Here is a 27,543-nt window from a genome sequence, read left to right as displayed (position 1 = left end):
AAGACTTGTGGGCCTGTTTTGGTTTGGTGAGTTAGGTAGATTAAGTTTCTCTTTGGAGGAACAATAAAAAGCCATCCAACACTTCAAACATGTGTCCGGTTAACACAAAGATTACTTCTCTCTGCACTAATACACTTATTGTTCAAGTCATCATCAAGAAATGGTGGTGGCAGGGATTTGCCCCCCCCCCCAGTGAGCAGACCTGAATCATCCAAGGAGTGTGCCTGATCAAATAACTGCCTCCTGGGGGATCTGGGTTTCCATTTCTATATTTAAACACGGCGTCTTATGATTAAATGCAAAAGATGCAGAGGCTTCCTCCACAGCAATACTGGCTGGAGAAACGTTCAAACTTTTTTTAATGGCTTGCTTTTTAACTATGCTTGGAGGCTAAACTCTAGCGAAGGACATGGTCTTACAGCTGGAACAGAGGTCTAAAGCTGAATGCAGTCGGCTTCATGCCAGTAATCGTTGACCAATTCAATTTCATTCAATCCATTATATTTGTATAGCGGCAAATCATAACATCCATTATCTCAAGGCGCTGTGCATGTTCAGGTCAAGACATATTAATGATAATCAAAATTAAGCTCTGTCTGACTGGTCTTCAACTTTTGGTTGTTTCGGTAGCTGACTGGTTGGGATTGGTCATTGATGTGATGATGATGTAACTGCATTGTAGAGGTGCAATCGTTAAAGAAGGAAGCAGTTCCTGTATTGGCAGATTAAGAAAAGGGCCAACTCAACAAACACTAACATGAGGCCTTCATTCAACTCTGTGTCTGTGCAAAATATAACTATAATTATATTTTGTTCCAGGTTTCCATGTCCTTTCTCATGACCTCCAGAAAGCGTGTAAATGTTCAGTTGTACACATAGACTGTACATAATAAAAAGGTTGTACACAGTGCAGCAGTGCAGAGGATGGTGAAAGGGGGCTTTTAATCCACACAATGCCCTGGATAATTTTTATTTTTTTCAAAATGTACACTTTATTGTCAACAACAGTACAAAAAACAAAAGGGTGTATTTACAACTCTGCTATGGCCTTCTCATTGTACCCTCTTTGGTTTCACTGCTGACCTGATTATTTTATAAGGAACGAAATAAAGATTGACTAGGTGCTTAAAAATGATCCACTGCTTTCATGTCATACAAACGGTTCTCCTTTTGAAGATGCTGGTCAGGAAAGTGTGCTTCATTGGTCATCGCACTAATGGAGTTCACAATGTTAGCTCATTATTGGCAATAAGCTTAACCTACTGGTATTTTCAAGAAGAGTATGAGTCAATCATTCAAATGCATTCATCAAATTTACATGTTACAAACTCAAAGGTTGTTTAAAAGGAAATTCTTGACCATAAATATTAACAAGATTTATGATTCCTGTTAAACCATGTTGTCAACAGTTTTTCCGGTCGCTGCCTTGTGTGATGAACAAGAGCAGAATGATGCCAACCCAGGGAGCCATTATTTTTGTTTGACCTCATCTAATCTGCCTTTTGCAGCCGCTGTCTTCAGTTTGGGTTATCCTTCACGCCACATAGCTAAATTAACATAATAATGACAACATTACAGCAGAGAATGAGCAAAGATACAAAGTCCTTATTTACTCGCATGACACTATCCTACCGCTCAGTATCTTTCAACACTTGATGCCTTCCTCACAGGCGTTAAAAAGAAATATTGTGCATGCTGCAGCACAGCCATCAAGGTAGGTTACATGCAGAATATAAATACACCAAAAACACACACAAAGAAAATTAAAAACAAAAACAACATAAAATAACCACAGAGAACATTCAGACCTGGTACCAGTAAAGCTCTTTCAAAAAGAAAACATGACAAAATAACATTAACATGGTCTCAGCCTGAACAGAATGGAGCAAAAATGTTGGGCAGACAGGTGAAGACAGCAATGTAGTGTGTTCAACTAAATCACAGAAGTTCATAAAAGTTGTACCTTCCTGATGACTTATTGACTAACAAAAAGTGAAAAGAGCTGAAGAGGGAAAATAGTACATACAGTTCCATATTTAAACTGACTACATCTCTTGTTGACAGGGGGTCCATTATCTAAATATTCAAACAATCACTTTTCCAGTGTTTAAAGCCCAGTGAACATAAGTGAGGAGGTGGAGAGATGGCATGTCCTAAAAAGTTTCTGTTTCTTTGGGGATATACAGCAGTGAAGTGTCTTTTTCTCTCAGCACAGCCCAATGCTTTTACACACACAGCACACAGAAAGTTAAAAAGACAAATCAAAAACCATCATCGGGATACTCAGCCAGGACACACACAGAATTATGATTTGTTATACAGGCCTTTAAAAGGAATTGACATTCTTTGAAGAGGAAAAACAAAGTGGCGAAACCCCACTACATAGCCTCATGTAATTGCTCAAACAAAACAGGGAGCATTGACCAGGAACACAAGAAAACCAAAATGACACGGTAACACGAGGCAGCCTCAATGCAGACTTCAAACAGCGAGGTGGGACAGCAGGCTGATAGTAGGACTTGGAAAACGACTCTGACTGTTGCTAATTATGTGGAGCCTGAGCGCATCAGCAGCCAACTTGGAGTCTGTCTGGATGTCGCAAGACTGCTTTCAACTGCTTCTTACCCACAGAGAAATGGAGATTAAAAAAAAACATGTCAGTCAACTACAATTTCCACATATGATGCCCACAAAACAGTCTTGCATAAATATAAGGCCACATTCATCTCAAAGGCTAATTCCAGTTTATCATAACCTATATCTTATTTTCTTATTGACCATCACCTCTATCCAATTTGACAACTTTGGAATCAGCAATGTGCACAGGTATATGTTTCACCATGTTCACTAATGCAATTAGCCTGCTCACATGCTCACATTCACTAATTAATACTTAACTCAGAGCTGAGGCTGAGGGGAATGTTTCAGTGGTATGTGGACACAAACCAAGATAATATACACTGATAACAAACCAGAGGATCAACAAACGTTTCCTGCTGAGGGGAGCATGGATCTCTGCTCCATATTTCATTTGACAGTATTCTAACCAAAGACTGAAACTGCCTTCTCTAGAGCCCTGGAAGAGGAAGCGTAATTCAAAAAATACATGGAAATCATTTTGGCCAATTTCACTGACGGTGTGAAATTATACAGTCCATACTGTACAATGCCAATAAAGGGCATATTAGTATATTAAATATTGATATGACAGTTTCCCAAATCTGGCCAAGGCCAATTTTTGTTTAGCTGCCTAGTGGCCCCCTGCAGCATAGGGCAAAAATCAGGCTTCCTCCATGTAAAAGGATGAAATATGGAACCAGCCTACCCTAAAATCTGTCATTTTAGGGTATTCCATATTCTTATCACACTGATGTATGTGTGTTAATTTTTCCAAAAAGTTTGGTTTTAATTTGTCATTCTTTCAAAGATGTTTGACAAACCTGTCTGTTTGTCTAAGTATCTCACCGCTCATATGAATTGGCCCCTGACTTTTTTTTACAATCCACATGGTTTGGATAGGTATTGAAGCCCATTTCCGCCACTGTGATGAAGAAAATAAAAATCTGTATCTCATATTATGACTTACCATCTCATTATTATGAGATAGTATCTAATTAACAAAATAAAAATCTGTATCTCATAATTATGACTTAGCATCTCATTATTAGGGCCCGAGCACCGAATGGTGAGAGGCCCTATTGAAATTGTAAGGATTATTCTTATTATTATTATTATTATTATTATTATTATTGTGACTAAAGTGAATTGGCTTTTTGAGGGCTTTAACATGCTGAACTTCTAACCAAACTTTGCAGAAAATTAGAGAGTGGTGAAAATTTACGTATTCTGGTGTATTTGGAAATGGGCGTGGCAAAATGGCTCAACAGCGCCCCCTGGAACCCAGCCCCTAGGTTTCCACATAACGGATTTTCACCAAAATCGGGCAAGAGGTGTATCGTGACTAATCATGAAAAAAAGTCACAAAGGGCATTATGAAAAACGCAACAGGAAGCCCGCCATTTTGGATTTAGTGGCCATTTTGGCCATTTTGGCGATTTTTACTTTAATGTACTTGTCCCAGGGCTTTCATCAGATCAACTTCAAATTCAGATGAGTGTCATCACAACAAGATGGAGAAAAAAGTTGACTTAAAAAATCAACTTTTCGTCACACCGTGTGACCGTGGCTTGGCGTCAAAGTTTGATTAAACGCCATCAAAACACGAGGTTCTGTATCTCAGACATATTTGGACCAATCAATTCCAAACTACACACATAAGACAAGGGTCCCGGACTGATGATATCTACACTGAAATCATGACTTAATATCACAGCGCCCCCTGGTGGCAACAGGAAATGTCTTTTTTTTTGCATGTCTTACACTTGGATGTATTTCTCCTCATCCACTGACCTCAACCATGTCAAACTGTACCAAATGGGTCTCAAGACATTGATAATGAAGATATAAGATTACTGTGACTTTTCGTCAAACACAGTATTAATGGCGTGGCATCAAAGTTCATCAGCTCGCCGTGAAACACGAAATTGCTGTAACTTCAGTGTTCATGGTTCCATCTCACTCAAACTACATGTGTGTGTTAACATCCCCCCCCTGAAGATATTCATATGGTTTTAAGAAATGGGCGTGGCAAAAAAACTGACTAGCGCCCCCTAAAGGGCAGCCCCGGCACTACGATTGGCCGACATGTACAAAAATCTATGGGGACATGTGTCTTTTCATTACAAACAAATAAGTCTCTTGGATCGATATGTTAGATCAAACAGGAAGTCCGCCATTTTGAATTTAGTGGCCATTTTGACCATATTCACCATTTTTACTTTGATGTACTTGTCCCAGGGCTTTCATCAGTTCAACTTCAAATTCAGATGAGTGTCATCACAACAAGATGGAGATAAAATCTGATTTAGGGATTTATCCTTCGTCAAACCGTGTGACCGTGGCGTGGCGTCAAAGTTCATCAACTCGCCGTGAAACACAAAATGCAGTTACTTCAGTGTTCAAGGTTCTATCTCACTCAAACTACATGGGTGTATCAACAGCCCCCCCGAAGATATTCATATGGTTGTAAGGCCGTGTGACCGTGGCGTCGAAGTTTGATTAAACGCCATCAAAACACGAGGTTCTGTATCTCTGACATATATTGTCCAATCAAGTCCAAACTAGACATGTAAGACTAGAGTCCCAGCCTGATGACATCTACATAGAAATCATGACTTTAAATCACAGCGCCCCCTGGTGGCTACAGGAAGTGCAGCGTTTATTGTCCAATTAAGTCCAAACTAGACATGTAAGACTAGAGTCCCGGCCTGATGACATCTACACAGAAATCATGACTTTAAATCACAGCGCCCCCTGGTGGCTAGAGGAAGTGAAGCGTTTATTGTCCAATCGAGTCCAAACTATACATGTAAGACTAGAGTCCCGGCCTGATGACATCTACACAGAAATCATGACTTTAAATCACAGCGCCCCCTTGTGGCTACAGGAAGTGAAGCGTTTATTGTCCAATTGAGTCCAAACTCGACACATAGGACAAGAGTCGCGACATGATGACATCTACACAGAAATCATGACTTAAAATCACAGCGCCCCCTGGTGGCTACAGGAAGTGAAGCTTTTATCCTTGCCACAGAGAGGAAAACACATCCAACGCGGAGACGTGCGCTTGGTCATCGACCGCTCTCTCCCCCGACCGCAACAGACTTCAACGTGCAGGTGCTCGGGCCCGCAAGTGCTACAACGTAGCCCTAGTTATGAGATAGTATCTAATGAGATACTAAGTCATAATTATTAGATACAGATTTTTATTTTCTTCATCACAGTGGCGGAAATGGGCTTCCATAGATAGGAACGAGGTTGCAACAAAACCTTCAGAATTAAGACAAGTTGTAATAAACTGGAATTATAATTCACAAAAAAATATATAATGGTTTTCTAATTAAACTATTTCAAAACTGCACTTGAATTGGACTGCCAGTATTTGTGTGTAAATTCTTACCTCTTTCATCCCACATAGTACAGACTGAGCATCTTTTAAACAGTGTGATTGTTTTCCTCTAGTTTCTTGCTCTCCTCAGATGTCCCCAACTCCTTCTCACCAGTTTTCCAGCTTCCTTGCCTGTGGTGAATACAGAACAGCAAGTGTTATTTACTCCTGGTATGGAATGACTTTCTAACCCTGCTGCAGACAGCACAGTCAGTCAGCCAACAGCACGCTGCAGACTCGTCTGGTCAATATACACATGTCATGCTCCCACTCTCTGCTCTTGACTTGCATCCGCTTCTGTTGATTCTCCCTCTGCTTTGTGCTGTGAAATCCTCCCACCTGGTATTACATCGACAGCTGCTTATCACGTCTCTGACCAGTGTCATCGAAGATGAAATGTAAAATGCAAATGTGCACACTACTGCATACTCCCGTGTTTTCTATACCTTGAATTCTTCAGGTAGAGCCAGTAGATTATTCCAACTACTGCAGCGGCTATGAGGAGCCCTGCTACAACACCCACTATGACCATTGACTGGTCGTCTGAATCCTCCTGAGCGCCTGAAAACAGAAAGCAACACTCCACTTAATATGAAGGAGCAACACACACAAACTTACACAGTGTTCGAACAGAGAACCATAATCTTCAGATGCTCCTTACAAACATTTTACCACCACTGCACTATATATACTCCGGCAACACCCTCATTGGCTGATTCTTAATCACACTACGCTTTCTTTCTTTGTCTTGTGCTAACAGTACAGCAGCGTGTTGTCTTATCCCTATAGTAACATTAAAACCATCACTTTAAAACAACCAGTTGAGCTTGTTTATATTCCAGGGAAGTAAGATCATCAGCAGCTCACAGTAAAACGTTGGATAGTTTGGAGGAGACGCTTTCTTGTGCATTTTCCTTTAAAAGAGCAGCATTATATTAGTGTGTCAGGCGGACACAGGGAGAGAAAATGCATGACTGTGAGAAAGTCATGATAACTGTACATTCTGCTCCATCACCTTTGTGCACTTTGCAATCACACATATCATTCTACTGAATGTTTCTGTGCAGCTCAACATCCCTCAAATCACCCTGAGCTCCTTGTCTTCATGTGTGTGTAGGAAACGTTCTCTGATCACAATCGTTCAGAAACATTTTGGTTTTTACAAGAAAAAACACAGAACAGAAATCTGATCATATCATGAGTCTTAGCTAGCTGCCCGCTGAATGATGTGCAACAAGTGATGTACGTTATCAGCTGCTACATGGGCTTTAATGAAACCTGAGAGCTTATTGAGTGCATCAGGCCTTTTGTTGTAGACTATAAAAAATGAATGAATACATAAGTCTCCACTTGCAAACAAGCCAGGCTACAGTCTTTTCCCTGTTTGATTCCTTTTTAAACTTGTGCTCAATAACTTCTCAAAGCATACGACTGGGCTTCTTATTATTATTTTTTGTTATTTTCTCATGCACATTGTTTCATGGTGTTAGACTCCTTACTATAGCCTAGAATAGCTACAGGTCCTGTGGGGATCCTGTCCTGCCTCTTGTCTTGGGCCTGACACTTACTGAAGATGCTTCTCCCACTATACCCACACACCTCACTAACTCACTAAATATTATCATACATTGCCAATTGAATCAATGTACTTTGAATAAATTGTAGTCCAACATCCACAGTCAATGTGTAGTTCAGATGGCGGCAGTAGCTGTGGCACATACATAGGTCTGACAACTGTGTTTTCATCTTTTAGCAAAACCATCTGCATGAATGAGCCCGCTTGAAGACACATAATGTAGATATGAGATAAGATGAGGGTGCCTGATCAGACACAGTCTTGTCTGCATGTGGGGTGATGGATATGGGTCAGTTAATGCAAGAGCAGAAACTAATAGTGTTTATTGTCAGATTATGTATTAACATTAACAAAAAATAAATAAAGGATGAGGGAAAAGAAAAACAAAATCCTTACCTTTTTCTTCCATTTCCTCCTTAAAAACTGAAATCAAACATAAATAAATTAGAACTCAAAAATAAAAGACATAGTTTTGTCATACTGGATTCTGCACTGCTTCTGCCAGATACAGCCTGACAAGATGAAATCAAACACAAGAAAACAGTAATACAGTAACTAAAAGCAACAATTTACTTTGCTCGTCAATGGTATGCCAAGTATACATTGGCTCTGAGACTGCAGCTGAAAAAAAAGCGAGACAAGTTTATAACCCCAACAAATAGTAAATCCAGCCAAACAAGGAAGGAGGGAAGGAGGAGGGAGACAAAAGAAAGATTATCACAGACAGAAAGAAATAATGAGAAGGAAAAGCAATGGCACAGCATGTATGCATGAAATGAAATGATACCACACTGGCATTCAGTTTTAGCTTAGTGTTTGACAGCTCTGGCCTTTCATTACATACTCTTTTTGTTTTTGTTTGTTTTCCCCATCCCAGTCTCTATACAACAACATAAGCACATTCTGCAGTGGTTTGATTCAGCAAATGACTGTTGAGAATAGGTTTAAACTATTGTAGGAAATTAAACAAAGGGTTTATACAGTGTTTAAAAAAAACAACTTCAAGTCTCTTCACATCCAAGAAACAGTGCCTATAACAGCAGCCTACTTCTGTGTGTGATTTCACTTAACTACCGCACTATTTTATACAAAGACTCAAACCTGTTCACACCTGTTTAAATATAATCCATAAAGTGCAAAACGTTGTATGATTTGGTCTGTGTGCAGCCACTTATCCTATATGAAGAAATCACTCCTTAATGTCACTTTCCATTGATATTTACTCTTCTTTATACTGATAAATTAAAAAAGAACTAAATCAATTCTGAACTCATAGAGCTATGCACACCAGGCACCACATTTCACCTGAACCGATGACACTGTTGGATAGTAGTCGTCATTTATTTATTAGATCATTTTATTTTTCTATTGTCTAATTCTCGTTGCCAATTCTACAAATAAAGGAAAGAAAACCAGCATCACAAGTCTTCAAACATCTGCAGTGAGTAACTTTCGTCATGGGTGTATAGCTGCATAAATCAGTTCTTAGCTGTTCTGTCACCATCATCATCATCGTCGTCGTCAATAATTCTAGATGTCAATGTCAATAACGCCGCATAGTTAATATATTTAATATCTGGTCTATTCATTATTCCAAATAATTTCTGTTATTTTCCTCTGTATATTTTGCATAAATGGCATCCCTCCTTGCAGCTAAAAATGTAATGTTTCTTTTTATATTTACCATTACCATTAATCTATTTTCAATAACACAACGTCTAAAATGTTCTAACTCTTATTACCTTTGCTATACCCTGTTAATTTAAATTGGTAAAATAACTAATTATCACTGTGTCTTTAAAGTATTATCTTATCTCCTTAGATGACCCTGAAAGAGACTTTGTTTGGTGTTTTCTCTCTTTAGATGTTCTAAAATGTAATGTCCCTTGTTTTTGAATCAGAAGTAAAGTGTTACAATGAGTTGTCACTATTAAAACAAGGCTCAACTAATTAAGCTGGGTAATAGTCCAGGCAAAGTAGCAATTTACGACCGACTAATTGTAAAATAATTTTTTTTCAGCATAAATTATTTCTATGAGGTGTCCAGAACAACATACTAAAAGTCCTAAGAAATCCTAGTTGAGGAAATATGTTTAATTCTCATCAATGTGTGCCAATAAGCTCTGCAACAATACACCCCAAAAGGGCTATTGTCTTCCTTTACTCCTATCAAAATAAAACTTTACACAATGAAAGTAACCATGAAACGTAAATTTTTTGTATTAAAAGTTTCTTTGAAAATGAATTTGAATATGCAAATGAGCTATACACTAATCGAATAATACCCAAATACACCCAAATAGGCTTAATTTTTTCCTTTACTCCTACCACAATAAAACTTTACATAGTAAAGGTATTCATGAAAAGTAACTTTTTTTGTATTACAAGTTTTTTTTTAAATGAATTTAACAAGCACATGAGCTCCACAGTTATTGAATATGTCCTAATTTGCATAGGCAGAAACACCATTCATATGTATGACAAAAACATCAGCCCAATCTTCTTCCAATCATCCTACTGCCAATGGGTGATTGCAAAGCTGCTTTTAGACTGGCCTCTAACCTGAAAACTGCCTTGTTTGGTAGTACCTGCCAGGGGTATAACCCCCGCCGGTATAGTCTTCAGGGTCACGGAGGCACACAAGCCTCCTCACCACGAAAGAATAAAGAATGACACTAGCTTTCTCGAACAAGCTAAGGTGTCCAACCAGTCACAGGAAAATGTGGGAAAAGGCATCATCATTGCAGCAGGTGAAAAAGCTCTAATATCACTGTATGGGGGCGAAAAAGATGAATCACTGCTGAGATACAGGCGATTCTGTGATACAGTAACTCAGAACTCATCTCCAGTGGAACCTCAAACTCTCCCTCCAACGTCAACAGCTGCAAAGTTCCATAGTCGTCAGGTCTTTTACCAAATGATGGAGTGGAAAAGGGGAAGTGAACTTATGGACCCAAAAGACTGGGTGTGGCATGTTTTGGATGGGAGATTTATGCCGATAATGACTGATCAGCCTGCGGCACCACCAGAAATACTAGATGTAGTCCGCTGTAGTTGCGAGAAAGACTGCAGCACAAAGAGATGATGATTGGGCCGATGTTTTTGTCATACATATGAATGGTGTTTCTGCCTATGCAAATTAGGACATATTCAATACGTGAGGAGCTCATGTACATATTCAAATTCATTTCAAAAGAGACTTGTAATAGAAAAAAAGGTACTTTTTGTGTATACTTTTACCATGTAAAGTTTTATTGTGGTAGGAGTAAAGGAAAAAATTAAGCCTATTTGGGTGTATTTTGGGGCATATTCGATTAGTGTATAGCTCACCTGCATATTAAAATTCATTTTCAAAGAAACTTGTAATAAAAAAAATGCTACCTTTCATGGTTACTTTCATTGTTTAAAGTTTCATTTTGATTGGAGGAAAGGAAAAAAATAGCCCCTTTGGGGTGTATTGTTGCCGAGCTTATTGGCACACATTGATGAGAATTAAACATATTTCCTCAACTAGGATTTCTTAGGACTTTTAGTATGTTCTGGACACCTCATAGAAATAATCTATGCTGAAAAAAATTATTTTACAATTACTTCTATTTTTGGCTCCAAAATTGGTTACTTTGCCTGGACTATAAGGGGGCTAGGGTTAGCTGAAAGCTGCTCGTACAATCCCTGTTAAGTTACACTGGCAGCAATACCACTTTTAAGGCACCAGCAGCTTCGTTGTTGAGCTGCACTGATGTAGAGATGGTCATTTGTGCATACATCCAATGGGGGAATCCAGAGTAAAGCATGACTTTCATTTGACAGATCTTTCGTCTCTGGCTGACCTTCCTCATCTTTATAAGTCAGTTTTGCCCTATTCGAGTCATCCACTGTTTAGGAATTTTGTGTTGCCTCCCTCTGGTCGTGGATTCTCTCTGCCTAAATGCAGGATGAACAGGTTTAAAAACTCATTTATCCCTGCTGCCATTGGCCTCTTAAATTACTCATTGTGATTTTTATATTTTTATATTGTTTTCATTTATTGATTGTCTGTTTATGTCTTGCACTGTCTGTAAAGCTAATTGCCCCTTGGGGATAATAAATATTTCTTGACTTGATTAGACTACATTTCCCACAAATAGGAAAATATAACCAGTCGACCTTACAGACAAGAATTATCTTACCAGAGGAAACATTTATGGTCATGATGTCATCTCCCAGCCTGTTTCTGACACTGCAGCTGACAGTCAGGTTCACCTTTGGGACCACAGTGATTTTATGGGTGGCCTTGCCATTGATATAGGAGCTCTCCTCCTGGAGGAACAAGAAAAAAACATTCATGGAAATACCAGATGATTATTATTATTATATAAAAATAATATTTTCTAGAGACAAAAAGAAACTTCCCCCCATTAATGTAGACATATTAACAAATATACACACACACACACAGCCACACATTTGCCACCAACACTTACCTTAGTGTTATTGACGCTCCATTGGAAGCTTGGTTCTGGTACTCCCTCAGCCTCGCAGGTCAAAACTTTGTGTTCGGCATCACCAGCCCGATGTTTGGTCAGACTGGTGATCACAGGCTTCCCTGATGTAAACACATTAATTACTTATGAAGTAACATTTTATCACATACAAATATTTAATGTGATGTATCTGGGTTTGCAGAATGTTATTGGCTCCAGAAAGACAGGTGTATTCAGGAGCGCAGAGACCCAGTTGATTTTGACTATTTAATGCACTTTGTCAGGTCAGTGTATGCCTCAACTTATTACAAAATGTTATGTGGTTTAATTTTAAATTTATAAATGTTTATTTTTTAATAATACAAGTAGTATAACATCTTTGTAAAAGAGAAGATTGTGCTGTTAAATATAGTAGCAAGATATTTACTATTAAAGCCAAACGAGGAGAAGGACACAGACAAAATTACAGACACCCACCTTCTACGACCAGCTTGAAGCTCTGACGGCGCATGAGGCCGTTCATTGACACCTTACATATGTACTCTCCTGCATCAGCATAGCTCAACTTGCTAAACTTCGGCTCTTTCACTGCCTTTCCATTCTGAAAACCACACAAACACAATGTCAGCAATGGAGATACAACGCAACACACAAATTGGCTTTTCCCTGACCCTTGACAAAGACATCCTATAAATCCATGTATGCCAGGTGTCAGACTCATCTATCCATCTCTTTTCTATGGCCACTTTTCAGAGGAGGAAGAATATTCATTTCAGAAATAATTGTGGAGATACAGCAACTACCGCTGCTGCAATCTACATATCAACATGACGAAGACACTCTTCTAATCTAATGTCTAGTGTTACTGAATCTGCACTATATACTACTTTAGTGCTACAATGATCCAGGCACTTTCCTTATGTTTTGTATTAAATGTTATTCATTACATTTACTCCATATATAATCCTGATTACTAGGATTCCTACCTTTGTTTATAAAAATCCACCATCTAGTCTATAAATGTAGCATAGGTAGTATAAGCTAAGCTATCTGTCAGACACACACAAAATGAAAGGTTTGACACAACAATTAAGTTCCACAGGACTTGAAGGAAAAACAAATTATTTGTGACTACAATTCATAGCACTTAGTTTCTGCTGTCAGGTTTATTACTGGCTGAGTGATTGACAAGACAGTTTAACAAACATGCTGTTCCTTCAACTTTTTCATTTCCTATGTTTCACGGCAGCCTGTTTCACAAAACCCAAACACAGCACCCTTTACCTTTGCCCAAGACACTTCGGCATCCCCTGAGGTGTTCGTCTCCATCTTCACAGACAAGGCATCCCCTAGTCTCTTCTCAACCTTCCCAGTGGGACTCAGACTCAGGTCAAGGACTGGGAAAATAAGAGAGAACAAGTATTATGACAACGAGGGTGTTTGCCTCCACCAGCCAGTTCAGTGGCAAAATGTTCTCAACAGTTTTTTTTAATCTTATTAACGTTTGAGTACAGTCTTATCAAAAATAGTGTTCAAGCTTTAAGGTGACAACTTGAATTACAGTTTTGTAAATTTTTCTTTGAAGCTCATTCTCCGTTCCTTAGTGCCACAGATGAATTCTTCTCATCATGGAGGCGAGAAGCTTATCACCAAAGTACACAGGATCAGATCTCCAGAAAATTGCCAGGATGATGGAGCAGGTTGCTAAAACATAATTTATCATGTGCATTGTAAAGGGCAAAAGAAGATGTGATACAAATAATAACTTGTGTCCAAATCTGCAAACTATAACTCTAGTGAATGAGCTTCAATTTCATTAGCTGTACTACTTAATGTAAAATTAAGTTATTAACTGTTCCACAGAGGCTCCTTGAAATGTTAGTGAGGACTCCTCCTACAATAAGTGTTAATTTTAGGCTTTCTAAACAAAATCTCCAGCATCACACACTTTTCCTACACTATTCATAAACTTTTAGTTCTGTAATCCATAGATTCTCTCTCTGATGTGATTAATAAAATGAGGTCCTCAGTGTCTGCCTGTGAGATTTCTGACAGAAGGTAGCATCTCATCATTGACTGTGTGCACTTGGAATGGCTATTAAACAGCACAAAAAGCTTTTTATAGCATTTATGAATTACAAATCAATTTCTCTGATAACCATAAAGTAGCAATACATTGGTGCCATTATTTTTGTTGCCAAAATAATTAGAGTAAACAGATAAAAAGAAGCTACTTCAAAGTCAGCAGGGAAACGTATTGTAACACCACCAGTTGTTCAATTCAATTCAATTTAATTTGTAGTGCCAAATCACACTACACATAATCTCAAGTCCCTTTCCATATAAAGGTCAAAAATCGAGAAACCCAACAGTTCCCACAATTATAGTCAATTACATTTCATTTAGCTGACGCTTTTAAGTACTATTTCTTCAAGAAAGCCATATGTGAAATGCACTGAAACTGCGACATGGGACATCGAGGAGGGAAAATGCGTCAAGCTTGTTATGTTCTGTTCTGTTCGACAATAATAGGGCCCATTTGTTCTGAAGACTCAGAAACATGCACCTGGGAAGCAAGGAGAAATTACTTGAGGGTTTGCTGGGAGACAGCTTAGCAGTTGGAAGAAATTAATTACCGCCCAAAAACCTTGACACTTTTGCTCACTCGATGTCAGAAATTTCTTATTAGTTCTCCATTTCCCTGCGTGGCACTCATGCTTTGCCACCCTGCCAGGCTGGGCTCTAAAAGTATCCAGTTGGTTGCCAATTACTCTGCTTGCATGACTTTATTCATAGTTTATTTCTTGCAATACATTTCAATCAAGGCTGAAAGATCATGGGTGAGTTTTATAGAAGTAGCCATTTGTTGGCTCAAGTGAAAGCCAAGACAGCAGTTAGAGGTTTTTAACTGGAATACAGCAGTGTTGGGGTGCAGTATGCAAGGTCACTTGCATATGTCACGAGTACTCACAGCCAACAACGATGCTTTCGGTGGCCTCCAGTTTGTCGTTGTCAGTCAGGGTGCATTTGTATTCCCCTGAAGCCTCTCTGTTGATGGCAGCCAAAGTGTAGTTGTCCGAATTTTCCACCTGTATTTTCTTGCCCTGGTGGAGAGATAAGAGAATGGGGAGCATGGAGAAGAGAGAGGTAACATTAGCTTCTGTCATTCTAATAGAATATCAGGAAATGATTAAAAAAAAATCAAGATAGAAGCAGGGATGAAAACAGGAGCCATTTCTTAGAGAAAGACCGCAATGTAGAGGTCCAATTAAATACTTGAAATATTGCTTTCACCTAAAGTCAGATTGAAAGCTTTCAAAATCACATAGCAATAACTGAAAGTCTCAGCTCTTGAATTTTCAACATCATCATTAAGTTTAAGTTTTCAAGCCCTCTTCAAAGGAAGATGATATTTTTGATAGGCATGGTAACAATGTGGGGTTAAGAAATGCTGAGTACTCATCTGAAGTTTGAACTGACCTTGATGTGGAAGAAGAAGGAGCTGGGTGGTGGGTTGCCGTCAGCGTTACACTTTAGTGTCACATTATCTCCTTCTACAATGTGCTTCTTGGACATAACCTGGAGGCTAACCTTCTCTGGTGGATCTGGGAGGTTAAGTGATCAATTGAGATGAAAAGGGAAGATGAAAAAATGACAGCATGAGTCAATCACAGGCACAACATACCAGGTCAATTCAACTATAAAGCAGTGTTTACTTTATGTTTTTTATCTGTAACGATCAAATAATCTTTCATCACGAGCCATGTGTGTAGACTGTCCCGCTTACAAGCTCAACACACGTACATACACAGGGCTCGGTTATAATAATTACAGACGTTGTTTTGTGTATTTAGCACCTACAAGTGATTTTAATCCTAAATAAATAATTATTAAACATCTCTCAATAAAACAATTAAGCCACTAGCTATCCTAACTAACACATTGCTATAGGATGCATCCAGTTATGGACTGCATTTTACTTCACTCACAGTGAATGGGAATGGGTTCCAGGACCGTCTCCTGATTGGTCTTCTCATGTATTGACATGCATGCAAACACTGCGCCAACATCCTCCTTGGTGGCTACATACTGAAGAATGGAGGAGGTGGTGGAAAGGCCTGTGGCTGGATCACGCTTCATGCTCGGGGTGATCACAGTGGCTGTACAGGCAGAGAAAGGGTGATGACGAACATGCACAGACTTCTGAGTTGAAGTGGCATTTTCTTCCTTCGCTAAATGTTTCTGTCATAAAATTCTGTAGTTCTGAGTTGATCACAAAGACTTAGAGTAATTGAATTAGCATATTCAAATCTTTGAAGAAACGATGTCTTGCAAAATGAATTCGGTCTTGTTTCCTGTTGTCTTCTGTCTATTACTGCTGTAAGACATGTCTGTTGTTAGTAATGGTCTCATTGGGAGCTGTAGTCCCTGACAGACTCTGCTCCTCCTCTCAGTTGTCTGCAGTTACTGCTGCTAGATCCACATCTATCTGCAGCATTTGGCTTTTTCTGGAATTTAAGTTCTTTTTACAAAAATTTGGTTGATAATGTTCATCATCACCCAGATTTGGCAAGACACAGACCCAAAAAGCACTGAAAGTTTGTTGGATGGAGTGGCAGGTAGTGTCAGAGCTACAGATTTATTCAATTAATTTTATTTGTATAGCGCCGAATCATAACAATCTCAAGGCACTTCTGTTACTGTCAAGAGAAACCCAACAGTTCCCACAATGAGCAAGCCCTTTGGTGACTGTGGAGAGAAAAAACTCTCTCATTTATTTCGGATGGCAAAGTCAGAATTGTGCTGTTAAGGGTAGGGTGGACCAGAGAGAGAGAGAGGGAGGCAGCTGTAAAAGCAGGAGAGCTGCTTGTTGTCTGGCCATAGCTAGCAGCTGCTAGCATCCCTTATCAAAGGCAAATTGTTAAGGGGTTTGGGGTCGATGTCAGCATTTAATTTTACAAAGTGTTGACCTGTCTCTCCTCCGCTTTGTTCTGTGTGTGGGTGTCACCCCTTCCCACACAGAGAGAGCAGAGACAAACTCGACTATGAAAACAAAATGCAATAGAGAGGCTTTTTCTTTGGTATCTTTCTACACAATCGTAGAGAACACACTGCGGTTTAAACCTTTTAATTTCCTTCTTCGATTGGATTTTCCATTGTTATCATGACAACTTTGTTCCTATTTGTCTGAAGTGCAGTAAATCATTGAATTCAAGTCTTGAGTCACATTGTCTACTTTGCTGTCAGGTGAAATATACATTTGCTATCTCCTGAAATAACTTCCTTAGCAAGGTAAAACCTCCCTCTGTATATTACCTTTCCCAACAGTTACCAGTGGCTGTCCATTCTTTATCCATGTAATATTAGCTGCAGGGTTCGCATCTGTCGCAACACATGTTCCCACCTGAGTAAACATAAAAAGGGAAGTAAATGTTAAATGGAAAAGCGGTCCTTTAATTGAAAATGCTAAGAGGCCAATGCAAGTAGATGTGATGATGTTTGTTATTTATTAACTGAACTATATAAAAAATGCTCTTATATTTATATGACTATATTCGTATTATTTATTATGGACAAGAAGACATCAATATAACATTATCCTTGGTTTCAGTGTGGACACAATTTCCCCCTGGCAACAATAATAGTGGAAAAAAATGCACAATAATATAAGCACACATCCACTTCACTGTAAAACCAATTTCTGATAACTTTTATTTGTCTCCAAAGGGATGTATTATGTAATGCCTACTTTTCCAGGAGTAGAGTAGAATGTGGGGTATTTGCCAGTAAAAAGGAAAACAACTATCTCATTCAGGAATGAATTACTTTTTGTGTTCAGTAGCACAGTTTCTCCCTTTCTCGTTCATGTATTGTCAGGATTGAAGGTCAGCAAAGGTAGCAGAGATATGCTGTGTGTGAACCTGATAGGGAGTCAGTCACAAGAACATTCCTTCTCTGATAAAGCCTGGTTTCATATCCTATACTACAGCCTGCATCGCTCAATAAACTTGACTTATTTCAAGAAGCAGAATGATCCTACAGTAGAAGCACAAACATTTATTAGAAGGGGTATTAATTCATGTAATATAGTTAGTTTATGAGCACAGATGGATTTATATTTAAAGACTCCTCAATATAGGTATTAAAGCAGCAACGTCAGGCCACAGGACAATTCATAAAAACAAAAAAAACAGGCACGTTCATGGTCAAGGTGAACCTTAATGTAACAAACATGTGGTGTTGTGTGTCATATTCACTTTCAATAAAAGAAAGTAGTTGCGGAATATTGTGCTTTAAATAAACAAACAAATAAGATTTGCATAATTTTTTGGGTGAAGTAACAAACAAGTCAATGTGTTTTATTTGTGCATCGTTACATAGCATTATTACATCTGTACTCATATGCACATGCAAGCCAATGAAAATGAGACAGGTCAAGCTTTGTGCATACTCCACTTTCCTATCATTTGGAATTCCACTTGAGCCTCAAGCAGCCCTGCCCTCCACTTTTCTCTGTGTAAGTTATAAAACTAAAATCCCTCTCCTCCAATTGCTCTTTTTCTCTCACTCCTATTCCCTACAACTCTGCCTGTCTGTCTCTCCTCACAACAAGTTGCCCAAAGCTGTTCAGTAGCACCTGAATTCGTAGGAATACCAATAGAGGTAGAAGTAATCACTTGATTCATCTAAATGTGTTTATACTGCATGCGGTGGAAAAATGCACATTGGAGTCCACAGCTTTTCAAAAGTTTTATGCCTTCGCGCTGGCGAAAGCCAGGAGCCGGAGGCTGGCGTGAGAGTGTTCTCCACAGCAGGAGACACAGCTAGTACCAGCAGGGCATCAAACCCTCTGTGCAAACAATGTGGACAAGTTCATTTTTTTTATAACAAAAATGAAAATACATATATTTAATAATGATAATTATGCAATACAATAACAGTGTTGTTGCAGTACTGTCAATTTTCTACATGCTGCACATTAATGGATATTTATTTTAATATTTGTATTTATTTAGTTATGAGAGTGTTTATTTTGTTATTTTATATTTGTAAAAATTACTGAGGTAAGAAAGACAGCCATAATTAACAACGGTTGAATAAAAATAAATAAAACCGAGGTACGTACCCAACTGTGATTTTTGTGTACCGATACACCCTAATATATATATATATATATATATATATATATATATATATATATATATATATTAGGGTGTATATATATATATATATATATATATGTATATATATGTATGTGCTCAAACTTCAGAGAATAAAAAAACAGCAACATTAGTAGAGACTTCCTGGCCACGGGTCAGGTGTTTAACTATATTAATCTCAGTAAGTTAAAATTTTTGAAGCATTACATATGCACATATGGTTTTTCTTGTTAATGTCTTGTTAAAACATTTTAATGGCAACCATACTGAAATCGGTCTTCTTTAACTGCAGCTCAATCGCAGTAATGGCCCCCACTGGAAAATGATCAGCATAAGGAGGCGTCTGACACCACAATGATGTAGGTGAGCGTCTGTTCAGTAACATGAGAATAAATATAAAAGGTCTATTAAGAAAGATTTATATCCACATTAAAGTCACAGTGGCACAGTTTAGCCAGATGAATACTTTATACTGTTTGAGAGCCAAATCTTTCATTTATGAATATGTGTTCACAGCCAGGATGTGCCCTGTTAGTTCTAAGTTTACAACAATCCTTAAAAACTGGTGACACATTTTTTCACAGGTACTGCTAATCTATCTAGGATCAATGTAATTGTATCATCACATAGCAGAGTGAAGTCTTGATCCACCTTTAAGAAAAAAGTTATCAAACTATCACGACAGGAAATACTGTCAAACGTTCAAGACATTATAAACAATTATCTATTACAGTCATTTTAGCCAGTTTAGGGTAATGAGTTCTAATTATAAAGTCACATCATTCTGTGATGCTACTGATGATGACAACCTAATGCAACTTCATATACCTATGCTGTTGGCTGCACTTCAATTGCAGCAGCATATTTAGTGACATATGCATGTACGTTAATATGCAGGCTCAGACAGTGTGCACCGAGAGGCATAACGAAGTGGCTGGCCGAGTGCCGAGTATGGATTGGAGGTACCCAACGGAGGACAACAGAGCTAAGATCCTGTGGGACTTCAGATTCCAGACTGACAAACAGCTGCTGGCTAACCAACTGAGTGGTGGTAGACGGAAAACATGAACAGAAGAGGGCAGTAGTGATAGACATATATCAGAGCCTTGCCACATCTTCAATTGCAAACAACTGCACATGGCTGCTTTTTCCTTAATTAATATAATTAGTCAGATAAATAGGATTGCCATTTTTATTTTGAAAGTTGTTTAAAGTATTTTAATATCTTTTAAGTATCATAGACTGTTTCTGTTAATACTGGTGTAATGTAATTTACAAACAAAGTCTATAACAGTGGTCAGTGCTCGCCACACTTTATTTATGTAACAGGACACATCACGAAATGTCATGATCTCTCCTTTCCTCCAGCTGCTCTGCACTGTGCTTTCAGAAGGATCATTACTTTCTCATCTTCTTACATGAGATGTGCAAGTTTTTTCAGAGGGGTGATTTCACATATTGGGATATGTTACTAGAAATAATTTATTTATAAAATAGTTTGAATGATGGCCTAGCAGCAAGACACCAACTACTATTTTACACAGCAGAATATTCGCATAAATATGATGTCAAAAATTAAACAGACTTAATCATTCCCTGAGCTGATCTACTCAGTTACATACTGCTGTTGATGCATATTGGTTTACACAGCCTGAGTCTACCTAATCCAGACTAGGGCAGTTTATGTGGTGTAGAAATTGCAAGAAATATTTTACTGGGGGGTGGACTCCCTTTGCCAATTACCTTCCCATTATCAATCATAACCAGGCGCATATGATGACCAGTCATGGCACATAAATACGATATGCACTTTCAAAAGTATAAAATCTTCAATCATCAGTCATCGTTCATTTTTTCTCTTGATGTCCTCCAATGCCTTGGGCTGCTTGAACTTTGTGAACTATACAACAAGCGAGTTTCCTGTGTGCCTCTGCAGCCCTGGACCATAGAGCTAACTCATGCAACACTCTCAGCTGGTTTTCATGTGACATGTGGAGCAATATTCAACTGAAACAGAAATCTCTCAATACCTTGACTGGAGAAACGTTCACTTTCATAGAATTACAGGACCTCATTCTGTTCATAAAAAAACTACCTATACACACATTTGTGTGCTTCAGTCCAGCTCACTACAATGTAAAGACTGCGGTGAATCTTACCATTGTTGGTTTGTCCCTCTGAAGCACTTCAGCCTTGTCCAGAATCTGAACGGATGACGGTTTCTCTGGAAACACAGATGCAGAGAATCGTGTTTCAGAAATGCACAGATATGACTTGGGAAGAATCTGAAAAATGTACTTCATATTTCCTCCTTTTCTATATTTATGTCGAAAAAGTCTGGCCTTATGTATAGAGCTGAGGGGCACAGGGAGAACAAACAAACTAACATTTCAATGACATTGTTCAGCAGCTGGTGAGTAGATACTGTAGCCCAAGTTAGTGCCTGGCTGCAAACTTATTGGGTTGTTAAAATTCAATCTGAAGGATATAATTTCAACCTGTCCCCTTTTAACTAACCTAATATACTCTCTGAGGCCTATTGAGCTATTCTCTTCATGTCCTTATTCACTGATGAGCTCACAAAGCCCATTAGCAAGTGATACATGGCCCGTTTTTGGAAGGGAAATTTGGATTCAGAATCATATATCCTACAGCACAGAATGTAACAAAAGCACAAAAAACACAGTGGATAACATTGACTTTTAATTAAAACTAACCTGGTAGTTAACTAAATTGCAAAAAAATGTCACCCTTATTTCTTTGAATAATTATTTGGGATTATTAGTCAAGATAATGTCTTTCTGTTTACCTTAATGACTTCATGACACCATGAAGTCATTGTAACGTGGTTTTATTCTCAAAATGAATTGTTCTCCATTCAACGGATCAACCTTCATGAGTTTTATTTGAAGAGGACTAAATAGTTGCCCTGTAAGACCAATGATCAGTATAAGACCAATACATAAAATACTGGAAAATTATGTGATGCTGGCAATGTCAATTATTTATTTTGATTATATTTTTATATCAATGAAAATAAAATGGAAATAACATAACCTAGAAGAAAACTCCTGGGAATAAACCCTGTAGTGTGCTGTATGAATTGTATACATACTGTGGACAACAACAAGGACAGGGTACTCCAGGATGTTGATGCCTGACACAATCATGCAGGTGAAGGTCTTCTGGTCTTTAAGTGTGGCCTGGGTGATGAGCAGGTTGTTCTTTTCATCTATGCTGACCCGCCGGGCATAATCATCTGTGGCCTGAACTGTGCCCGGTTCACTTTGGGACTGTCTGACCAACAGATCGCCAGGAGTGCCATCGTCTTTTTCCTAAAACATGAGGTCACAGGGAAGACACACAGATGACACAAAGGTCTACTGATTCTGTAAATCTGAATGACTGTTTCTCATTTCTCAATTATTTTTACAGTTTCTGAAACAGAGTGACACAATATTACACCTGTCAATCAACAAACCTCCATACAATGCCTTACAGTGAACAAATATTAATCAAGAGATGAAAAACGATCATGTCTCATCGTTCCCGATCTTAGTGAAAAGTCATCAAAATTGCTTTGTCTAATTACACTTTGAATTATGAGGATACATATTTACCTTTACCTATCTGTCTATACACTTTTTTTAAATTACACAGTGGTGGCTGTACCTGCAGCCACACAGCTGCAGAAAAAGTTAGATCAGACTGATTAAAAAACGCTGCTGTTCCAATCCTCACTTAAAAGGGGATCATATTACTCCAGTTTTTAAAGCTTTACACTGCTGAGCAAAATAATTGACCTCAAATGACTGCTACTGCTTTACAAAGCACTGAATGGTGTTCACTAAGTAATATGACCAAAACTAAGTAGATATTCTCTGTAGCAGATAACAACAAAGGTTGCATTTTATTGTTATCTAAAACAGCATACATCTTTGACCAAAGATGTATGCTGATTTCTTATCAGGCAGTCCTAGAGAGCCTGATCTGGCACGGTATCACAGCTAGGGTGGATGACCTCTCTGTGCAGTTGAATATCACCGGTACCGGTTGATACATTCGGCATGGAAAATTGGCTGCATTAAAGAGCACTATCCCTGCAGACTTTTGAACATGTTACTCTAGGAAAAGCCAACCAGATTGTTAATGACACATATTCTGCACACATAGCATGGGTAAAGACTAGAGCCCAAGACAACTTTCACACTCTGTGAGATAATAATGTTTATCTTTAGCTTTATCTTAATATTTCTTAACTATACTGCGATAAACTATCAAGACCCCTCAGGTCGTATAGGAGGATTGGGGTTATTTAGTTCAGCTATTTTGTGTAATTCCTTAGTCTTAAATTCAGTATTTAGAGTTTCTGTATCTGGTTCATACGATTTGTATTTCAAATTGCAGACCAACTGCCCTGTTTTGTATCTTTAGTTGTTAGTTCATGTGATCTTTTTTTATCCACTTTGTGTTGAATCACTCTGATCAGCCAGTGTATTTGCCAAAAGTTGTGTGTGTTAGGTCAGTTGGTTTGTTCTCGTTGTTTTATCATACCACCCTAAGATCAGCTTTGTTAACGTCTTTTATGGGCTCTGAACTTCATTGTTTTTTAAAAAATATATATATTTTGTCATGTTTGTGTAAATAGAGTCCTTATGTTGAAAATCCACCCGAATGCACTTGTGCCTTTTCACTTACTCCCTCACAGACATGGATACCGAAATTATGTTTATTCTAAATGTTTTTTTAAGGTCCCTCGGGAGTCCTTTGTTTAATTTATCGCTTGAAGTTTCGCCTTAAAGTTACATAGGCATAGGCAGTATTAGCAGTATTAGTAGTAGGCACTATGAGTCATTTCCTGCAGGAAATGACTCATAGTTTCATATTACTCACTCCCTCCTACTGTAAGGTCATGTTTACACAGTTGGTTAACTATGGCAGCAGTGCTGCAGGTGCATCAGCACAGCAACATACTGAACATTTAGCTTGGACTATAGAACTCTTGCACACTACAAGCTGTCATAGGTAGATGCTAGGGGCAATTTAATAAATAAAGACGAACCTATGCACCTCAGAGTCCGCATCTAATATCTAAATTTTTTATCAAAAACAGATATCACATCCTCTGAATTCTGAATTGCTTGCTTTTTACTACACCGTGGGAACCTTGAACACAGGTGGGCTAACAAAGAAAACACTGAAGATCTTGAAGATGTACCTGCCAGCTATTATCACTTTCTTCTCTGATATATTATTCAATCTATTACCATTAATGTTTTGTGCACTGCCGGGTGGGGGGGGGGGGGTGGGGGGGGGGGCAGGAAGGGCATGTCAAATCAATGTGGAGAGCTTAAAAAAAAGTGTATTAATTGATGACAAAGTAGCCAAGTGCAGTAATATAGAGAATTTAGGAAGTGACACATTAAGATTCATCCAGATGCATTATATCAAATTGATCCATGAGGCTAGTGAAGATTCACAACTCTATCTTTTGTGGTGTTATTGTATTAATGTGAAGCACTTTGCTCTGTGAAAAGCTCTAGACTAAAATTTTATTATCTATTGAGAATAACAGTTATCAATGCAAAACCTGTATACATCTTTAGTTTACCTTATTCTTCAAGGGAAAAAAATGTAACAATTTGACAATGTGGAGGCACACACAGCAAAGATAAGACTAACAAGACAAGACAAGATCACTTCATATTGTCCTTCTCCTCTTCTTCTATGTCCCAGAATGCCTTGTCTTACGCAAGTGTGGATTCAATAAACCTAAACTCTTCACAAAATATATTGACACTCATCAAGTATCTTACTTACATATTTCCACTTGATGAACATTAGATCCTCTGGTAAAGCAGATCCATCGTTGCACGGTATAACAATGGTCTCTCCATACAAAGCAGTCAGTGTATTTGTACCCAACACTGCAAGACACAAGACATCAGATTGTTACAATCATTAAAAATTAGAGCTGTCAAACGATTAAAATATTTAATCGCGATTAATCGCATTTTGTCATAGTTAACTCGCGATTAATCGCAATTAATCGCATATTTGTATCTATTCTGAATGTTCCTTCATTTATTATTTTTCCATAATTTTACTTTCGTTTTAATGCTCTTATCAACATGGAAAAGTGGATTGGCTTGCTTTATGCAAATGTTTTATATTATTGAAAAACAACATTGCCAAACAGGGCGGTACAAAATAAAATTATAAAGTGCACATTTCAGGTAAACAAGGACTCAGCCTATAGTGCAGTTAAACCATGGCTTAATATTTTCTTTTTTTCAAGTTTGCTGTGAACATAGCAGTCAGTCCTCTTATTTCAGAAACAATGAACCATAACAGTTAGGTTACCAATAAAAGGTAAGCCTACTACTTCTTTGCTTTAAGCTAGCTACTCAAACAGACAAGCAACAAATAACAAACAAACAAAATACACAGGCAGGTGTCGGCCTACTTTGAAATAAATTAAACACAGAACTTTGTAGGGCTATTTGAGTCCTCCCCTTATTTGTGGAAAATGTAAGAAATAAGAAGTACCCTATTTTTAATAAATAAAAACATATAGCTGCAGTCTAATAGTGTAACGGACTGGGTTTATGTTTATGTTTGGTTTTGACTTATGCTCAGTAAAACACTGTTGAAGGAGCGCTCTGATGTCTGACGGTCAGTGAAGGGGTCTGGGTGGGACATGTGACTGTTTGGACCAATAGGATGGGGGGATCGGGGATCAATGAGGAAGTGAAGTGTTGATGTCTGCGAGTGACGGAGTAACAGCGAGAGGTGCACATGTTCGTGTAGAGGAAAATACCAGTTACTAAACCACGAAGAAGTTCCGTGTCCAGTGGGATGCTATAATGGCTTTAAAATATATATTTTAGGTGGCGAAATATTAAAACAAAAAGCGAGAGCAGGTCAGACTGGAGGCGAACACAGATATTGAAGCTGCAGCTGCAGCTCTGCTTTAACTCGAGTTAAAAAAATTGACGGCGTTAAAATGGGTTTGCGTTAACGCCGTTAATAACGCGTTACACTGACAGCCCTATTAAAAATATATTGTTCTATTACAAGGGATCCACAATTTTGACTGCTCTGCATACTATAACATTCCAGCAGAGCTGTCTTTCTGTCTCATAAGATTTTCTCAATTTTATCTGATGAGTAGTCTGCAATCACTTGATCTGGAGCCTTTGTTCAGTGGTGAGAGGCAGAAAGAACGGAGGAGTAAAGCTAAATATATGATCCCAGAGTTTTCAGACAACCTGAAAGCGTCCGTGGTTAGATTGTGTATCTCCGCCTAACCAAAAGTATCTTCAAATTGATGGGAATGAACAAAGTGAATAAAGATACACCAAGCTACGTTGTCACTTCAAATTTTGCAACATCACATTTCAAACACGCCTCTCATTAAGTCTGATGGCAGAGGTGCAAGAGGTTTGGTTCGTTAGGTTAGGTCAGTGCTCCTTATGCTCTACAATGCCATTTCCTTTGTCCATTCACGTGAGGGAGAACTAAGGTGGTGTAGTTGCTATGGCTGCACAGCCCAGACATGTGCAGCGTGGGAGGAGAAAGAAAAGGAGTGAAGATAAGATGGATGGAGGTCTGTGCAGAGGGGAAGGATACCAAGGTTTTCACGCTTCAACTCTTTCTATTTGAGCTTTTCTCTAAACAGGCTGAACAAGAAGCGCTTCAAATTCTGGTCATTCCAGAGTGATGAGGAAAGACGAAGCACAAATTCAGCAGCAGCTTATTCTCAGGCTTGACTTTATGTTTCCTTGGAGCAAGGTTTAGTGATAGCAAATCATTAACTACTTATTGCAAGTATTAATTTCTGTTACAAGTTTATTCTGTGTAATCAAGCAAAGTCTTAAAACAAACCACACACATAGCAGAAAACTTCTCTGCCATCACAAACATTGATTTAAAATGGGGGTCAATTTACTATAAATTTTAATTAAATTAAATGAATCTGATAAAACTGATGCAGCCGTCACTCCGTCTGGAGTCACCACTCGGTGGTCTTGTGTAATGCCCTGTCCACAGTTTTATCTGACTTACACACATCATGTGTAACTTACCTGTCAACACCAAAAGCTACTGTGTAAACAGGTGCAATGGAACATTTAAACTGGAGCAGCTGTGTTGAGTTAGCTACGGGTTGAAGGAAAGGATCACAGTCATCTATGCTGCAACACACAAGTTCAACTGTTGATCCAAAACACCCTGAGCTAAGCTAAGGTGACCAGCAGATCTGAATGGTGTGTGATAACATTGAAAAAAGAAGAAGATCTATTGATGCTTTAACAGAACTAGTGTATGTTGAAATAG

At 38.4% G+C, this 27,543-nt stretch overlaps 1 protein-coding gene across 2 annotated transcripts in view; it reads right to left on the bottom strand.

The window, feature by feature from the left end:
• Nucleotides 1–923: 923 nt before the first annotated feature.
• The window catches only part of alcama (activated leukocyte cell adhesion molecule a), a 59,072-nt gene continuing 32,452 nt past the window's right edge, over nucleotides 924–27,543 (bottom strand). The window contains exons 2-16 of one of the 2 annotated variants that reach the window (XM_061086364.1): nucleotides 25,027–25,133; nucleotides 22,322–22,541; nucleotides 21,366–21,430; nucleotides 17,363–17,450; nucleotides 16,036–16,206; nucleotides 15,527–15,651; nucleotides 15,018–15,150; nucleotides 13,331–13,443; nucleotides 12,524–12,647; nucleotides 12,047–12,168; nucleotides 11,753–11,882; nucleotides 7,980–8,006; nucleotides 6,454–6,568; nucleotides 6,020–6,139; nucleotides 924–2,620 (exon numbers count right to left, since the gene is read on the bottom strand). In XM_061086364.1, the coding sequence (XP_060942347.1) occupies nucleotides 6,055–6,139; nucleotides 6,454–6,568; nucleotides 7,980–8,006; nucleotides 11,753–11,882; nucleotides 12,047–12,168; nucleotides 12,524–12,647; nucleotides 13,331–13,443; nucleotides 15,018–15,150; nucleotides 15,527–15,651; nucleotides 16,036–16,206; nucleotides 17,363–17,450; nucleotides 21,366–21,430; nucleotides 22,322–22,541; nucleotides 25,027–25,133 (1,625 nt within the window). In that variant the 3' untranslated portion in view covers nucleotides 924–2,620; nucleotides 6,020–6,054. The remainder of the gene's footprint in view (nucleotides 2,621–6,019; nucleotides 6,140–6,453; nucleotides 6,569–7,979; nucleotides 8,007–11,752; nucleotides 11,883–12,046; nucleotides 12,169–12,523; nucleotides 12,648–13,330; nucleotides 13,444–15,017; nucleotides 15,151–15,526; nucleotides 15,652–16,035; nucleotides 16,207–17,362; nucleotides 17,451–21,365; nucleotides 21,431–22,321; nucleotides 22,542–25,026; nucleotides 25,134–27,543) is intronic. The other variant, XM_061086363.1, reaches the window with a different exon arrangement.

The sequence above is a fragment of the Limanda limanda genome, chromosome 14 (genome assembly GCF_963576545.1).
Source record: "Limanda limanda chromosome 14, fLimLim1.1, whole genome shotgun sequence".
In the NCBI taxonomy this organism is placed as follows: Eukaryota; Metazoa; Chordata; class Actinopteri; order Pleuronectiformes; family Pleuronectidae; genus Limanda; species Limanda limanda.
This window is presented reverse-complemented; position numbering and strand designations above follow the sequence as displayed.